The 6000-nt window shown below is 42.8% G+C and overlaps 1 protein-coding gene across 1 annotated transcript in view; it reads left to right on the forward strand.

Annotated features, from left to right (window-relative positions):
* ANO2 (anoctamin 2) overlaps window positions 1–5437 on the forward strand; it is a 149051-nt gene extending 143614 nt beyond the window's left edge. The window contains exons 24-25 of the mRNA XM_042050444.1: window positions 2068–2173; window positions 3606–5437. Of these exons, the coding sequence (XP_041906378.1) occupies window positions 2068–2173; window positions 3606–3887 (388 nt within the window). The 3' untranslated portion in view covers window positions 3888–5437. The remainder of the gene's footprint in view (window positions 1–2067; window positions 2174–3605) is intronic.
* Window positions 5438–6000: the final 563 nt, after the last annotated feature.

Raw genomic sequence — 6000 nt, forward strand, 5'->3', positions numbered from 1 at the left:
TTTCCTTCACCATGAATCATTTGCTCATGTTCTGTTGAGTGTAGGTTCAGGCATCACAAGCAGTGTGATTCCCAGCTGAGCCAGGTGAAATTTCCATGGGGTCTGATGTCCTGCAACACTTACATAGTTTGTGCAGCTCATAATGCATTAAATGGAAAACCCACCACAGTTGGTGACCCGTTCAGGTGAACCCGGGCTCCGTTTCAAGACTGGGATTGATTTATAGTGGTCAGCAAAGTCCACAAGAAACTCAGTGGTTTTCCTTGGCTTTGATGTTCAAACAGATTAAATTCAAGGGAACTGGCTTTGTCTCTTGATGCAGCACTTGTACAGATTTGAGCAACCTGTGGGAGCCTGCAATGTCCAGAAAGGTACCAGAGGGGGGATCTGGCAGTGCAGGAACAGCACAGGAATCCCAAGTCAGGACTTGCGCGTGCACCACCAAGCAAAACCATCCAGGGGCTAACACAGCCCAGGGAGTTCTTCCCTCAACTAACACAGCCTCCAATTTAAAGTGGTTTTCTCCTCCTTGTGGGCTGCACCTTGTGTCCTTTGTCTCCAGAAGCTGCAGCATAGAACCACATCCAGCATTCCAGACTCAGTTTCTTGGGGGTGGGGAGTGGCAGGATGTAGGGGATGCGTGGATGGCAAGCCTGTGATTTAACATGCAAAACCATGTGGGTAGAACCTGAAGGTAATTTTGGCAAGTGCACCTGCAAACTGAAGCTGACAGATTTTATATATGAACCTTCTCCATTATTCCCCAACGGAGGCTTTTGCACAGTCTAATGAATCTTACTGTCAGGACGGGTTTTGTGGTATTCAAAACAGATTTTCCCTTTCTTAATTTCATCCCATTACTTCTAGTCAAACACTGGGAAGAGCACTAAATTATCCCTTTCAGTCCTGAGGGCACAATTTGCGCATGGTTATCATGTCCAACTGTGGCTGTTACTTACCAAAGTGGAGCAATACATGTGCTGCTCTTTAATCTTCCCGGTGAGTCAGTCTCCTCAGCCCTTGTACTGTTCTCCTGAACTGCCTTCAATTTGTTGCTATATTTTTCTTTGGTTTCCTTTTTTTTTTTTTTTTTTCCTCTCTTTCTTTTTTTTCCCCCCTCTGGAATCTGCACAGCTGAATGGCTGAATGCAGCATTCCAGGTGTGGATTTACCTGGGCTGTTCAGAGAAAGGCTAATTCCCCTCCCAGCACCATCATGACTTTTGTTGATACACCCACAAGTCATAGACTGTCCTGCTGCCATATTTCAAACGTGTGCTCGCTTGCTGGCCACTGCAAGCTCCAGGCTATTTCCACTTTCAAATACTATGTCTTCAAAGATCCTTCAAGTGTTTTAATTTTAATTATTTTCCATTTCCCTGTATTATTCTCATTGTGTTTCCTGTCTTCATTTCTTATTGCTTTCTGCGTTTCCTGCTATTTGCAAAACTTTCCAATTTAGGAGCATCTGTGATTTTTATTAGCCTGTTGTTTACTTCCAAATGATTGATGATAATACTAAAAGCAAGTCTTTACACCAAACCACTAAGGCTCTGTTTTATCCTGTCCAAGGCTAGACAGTTAATTTAGGAAGTGCCTTTCCCATGGCTCCCCCTTTCGTTAATGCAAAGACAGGAATCACCAAAGCGTGCGTCACGTTTTATGTGGGCTGAATTATTCCCTGAATTAATCAAGGTTTAGGTGACATGAATGCAGGTTTATCTCCTTCAATCTGAAAATGCCTTGGACTATCTCTCTGCTTTCATTTCAGCATTTTATTCCCTGTACACTGATGTCAATTTACATTAAGAAAATAAAGGGGACATTTGTCAATCCTATAAAATCTTGACATTTCCAACGTTACAACTGTGAAAACCAGACTGAGTTAAATTCAGTGGAGGTAGTCCAGCTCTAATTCTGAAGCTGTGTTTCATAATAAGGCTTGAAGTAGGAACATCTGGAGGATTTAATTCTTTAGGTTTCGTGATTGGAAAATGACGTTCATCACAGCTATTGGTGCTGGAGGAAATTGCTGGAACTGTGATAACTGAGCTGTCTCCATCTCCAGGTTCAAAGACTACAGAGAACCACCTTGGTCCCCGCACCAGTACGAGTTTTCTAAGCAGTTCTGGGCAGTCTTATCTGCTCGCTTGGCTTTTGTGATTCTATTTCAGGTAAGGCTGCTGAGTTGCTTCACTTTCAGCCACAGAAATATCATCATAAATGGATCCAAATGCATGTTCCAAAGCAGCCCATGTCCAATAGACATGGAAGGCAAGACCCACAGTTTCTCTTAGCCCTTGGCACTAGCAGTAATCCCCAAAACACTCCAGGCTCTGAATGTTTAAGTGGACTCTGTCATTTTTATACTCTCAGAGGAACCACTTTTAAAAAGCACATAAATGCTGTGTAGGCTTGTTAACTGCTGTTCTTTACCCAAAGCAAGAAACAAACAGAAGTAATAAATCCTCTAAGGATTTTTGCTACTTTCTTGAATTGAGCGCAGTAAATTGTCCCCAGTGTGGAGATTTCATTAGCAAGGGATTTGCTGTCATGGCTTGCCTTCCAAATGGCTTCCTTCTGCTCTCCTCCACGATGTGGGATACTTCCACAGCCAAATTGGGCCCATCCCTCTTTTTGAAATTTGCCTTTCTTTTGTCCTCACCTGCCAAGTGTTTCTATGAATCTTGCCTGGTTTGTATTGCCCTCTTCTGCTTCTTTGCTGTGCCTTCAGTAATTTTCCACCACTGGCTTCAAAGCAGTTGAAAGCAACTGGTTCTGCTGGGCTTCAAACCCTGTGCCTGCTCTGCCAGAGAGCATTCCCTGGTTAATTAGCTCCATTGTCTCGGATGGGGACAGAGAGTTCATGCTAGCAGCCCTGTCAGCAAACTGTTCTTACACATTTCAAGGCATTACACAATGCAGCACTTCTCAGAGCATTATCATGACAATACAAAGCATTGCTTATCTATAGATTTCACAAGCAAGCAGAAGGTTTTTCCCAGTCTGCTTCCTGCTCGATGGTATGAGCACCACCTGTAATCACCCTGACACCTGAGGTTTGGGGTTGTGGCTTGCACACTGTGGTAGTGTAAAAACAACCCTGCTTGTCAGCAGACAGAAGGATTTGAAGACAGAATGGCCATGAAAGTTGTCTGCTGTGTGCTCAGGCCACACTGGAAACACAAGAGTGTCTTTGTCTTGTGTTGTAGGATTTTTGATAGCATTGAGGGATGTCCTTACATTAATGGATTCTGAACTCACTATCAAGGAACTGGATGTTGAGAAATGGGCACCTTTGGATACCTGTAAAGAATAATGATGGTTTAGTTACTAAGGCAATGAATTATTTCATGATTCCAAGTCCTTTCCCATTTCAAACCTAACTGAAGCACGTATTTAATTCAGCCTCTACACTGAGGAGTAGCTGTGCACAAACCTGAGCTGCTTCTTGAAATAAAGCCTCACTCAGCTGCTTACTACTACACACCACCAGCAAAATGTCTTTGACATCTGTCTCATAGCTATAACAAAGGTTTGGTTTTGCTCCAGTGCAAGTATTTTGTATTTTTCATCCTTGCTTCCCATCTGTTGCTGTGCTTGCAGAACTTGGTGATGTTCCTCAGTGTTCTGGTTGACTGGATAATCCCTGACATCCCCAAGGACATCAGTGAACAGATCAAAAAGGAGAAGACTTTGCTTGTTGACTTCTTCCTGAAGGAAGAGCACGAAAAGCTGAAGCTGATCGAAAGCTTTATCGCACGCGACAAGCGGAAACACAGGAGTGGGACCAAAAGCAAAAGGACCAGGGCTGCCAGCTTCTCCCAGTGTCACCGCAGCCCCAAGGGCAGCTTCACCTCCTTCAGCTCACAGCACACCGTGGTGTGACTCAGGGGGGAAGGGAACAGCCTGTGCTTACCTCTGCTTACTGTGTGATGTGATTCTGAACCTGGAGCAAGGGAGGGAGAGACAAGGGACAGGGAGTAGAAGAAAGCTCTTTTGCTTCCTTAGAATCTCCAGATGTGAGGGTCTCCATTACAATTTAACTGCTCTCTGGGCTGCAGCATTTCCAGATTTCATCAGTGCCAGATAAGGGCTGTATTGTGGCTATAGCTGGTTCTTGTGGTGATGATGCATGCAAGCTGGGGAGGCATGCAGGAATTCTCCTGGCAGGAGTTCTCCTGGCAACCACCCCTCCTCCCACAGATGCCTGGTGGGGCATGGGGACACTCCTGCTGCAGTCTCTATCTTTGGGCAGGTTGGACTGACCCTGGGAAGGACTGACCATGGAGAAGGACTGACCATGGAGAGGTACACACAGCTCATCGCCTGTAGCTGCTAGCAGAGGGTTTGCAAACGTGGAGCCTCAAGGAGTCTTTGTGCCTTCCTAACCTACACTGCCACACAGTGCCACCTCTGGAGGGCACGCAGGGCTCTGGGAGATGTGGGAACAGAAGGAATTTAAGTCACTGGGCACTTGCATCTATGGATATATTGTGTTTTGCTTAGCAGGAGCTGGAATGCATGTGCTGGTGAGCAGGGAGGCCACAACACGTGCATTAGAATGGCTGAAGCTGCCAGAACCAGGGAAGCTCCTTGGCATTCATTGTCCTGAACAAAAAACCAAAAACCAAACCTCGCATGTTTGATTCTCCTCTCGCTTAGACTTGGAATTCAGCCAGTGTCAAGAGGAGTCACGCCACTGAACCACCAGTGCAAAGCTGAGGAGTGAGAATGGAATCAAGCCCTGTAAATCATATGGCATCTCCATGTACACTGCACGTAAAGTAACAAAAATCGCTGCTGTTGTGAGTTTCCGTAAAGTAAAATATTTTGCAGAACTGTATTTCATTGGAAGATAAACATAGTCACTAACCAAGCTTTCACCTACAAGCATTTAAGGAATAACTTTATTCTGTCATGAATGAAAATTAAACTTCCTTAAAAAAATCTGTTTCTTTTCCTGTAGATTCTGCCTCTAACCCAGCTTGAAATTCAGAGGCTGGATAAAAGGTTTTGTTCTAATTTTGTCTTCTCAACGATACTGTCAAAACCATAAAAAATACAAACCAAAAGAAGTACTTCAGTTTCAGGCATTCTATTCAGGATTGCTCTTTAACATAATAATCTTATTTTATGTATTTATGAAGCCTAAGATTTTATTAATGTTTTAGATGAAAAGATTTTTCTCTGTGACAACTTTTGGTAACATAATGGGAGATGTGAAAATAATTTTTTCATTCAGTGCCCAAACTAAGGCAAATCAAAATGGGAGAACTGTTTCAGAGTGGGCTGAAATGAAAAAAAAAAAATTTTGGAGTTTCATTTTTAAAATTTACTTTTGGGTTATTTATCCCTTCTATATGGTAATGAAATTTGAAAAGATAACATCATCTTAAATAAAGTTACAAATGTTTAACTTTGTTGAAAAAAAGTCAGTCCTCTCCAAATGTTTTCCTCTTTTTCCCTGTGAAAACTCACTGTTTTGCTTTGTTTTGTTTTAATTTTGCTAGTTGATTGAATGATTTTTTTGTTTGTTTGTTTGTTTGCTTTTTAAGACTTTGGCTCTCTCATGGAAATCTGTGACAGGGCTGAGACATTACCTTTGATTTCCAGCCTCTAAGATCAACGTTTAAATGAGAGAATGGTATCTCCTCAAAAACAAATTGTCTCATTTTACTTTCAAAAGGCCAGCAAGCCCTGTTGGGGATTCCATGGTCTAATGTACTAAGACAGTCAGTATTAATAACATCTATTCCCTCTTTTACACCAAGAGAATGCTCTGCTGGTGAATCTGGGGATTTGAAACTGTTGGGGCTTTGGAAGTATCTCTGTTTTTTGCAACTCTAGTTTATTGAAATTCAATCAGTTCTCTTCACTCCAAAAAGCCTCTGATGGGGAGAAAATATGTTTCTAAACAGTAGAAATATCAATCTTGATTGTCATAATTCTTCCTCTCCTCTTTCCAAGAATGTGGGAGGGCATGCAGAAATGGATTTAG

Source organism: Corvus kubaryi, unplaced genomic scaffold, assembly GCF_017639235.1.
Source record: "Corvus kubaryi isolate FWS band 111438036 unplaced genomic scaffold, C.kubaryi_AGA036_p1.0 74, whole genome shotgun sequence".
NCBI lineage: Eukaryota > Metazoa > Chordata > Aves > Passeriformes > Corvidae > Corvus > Corvus kubaryi.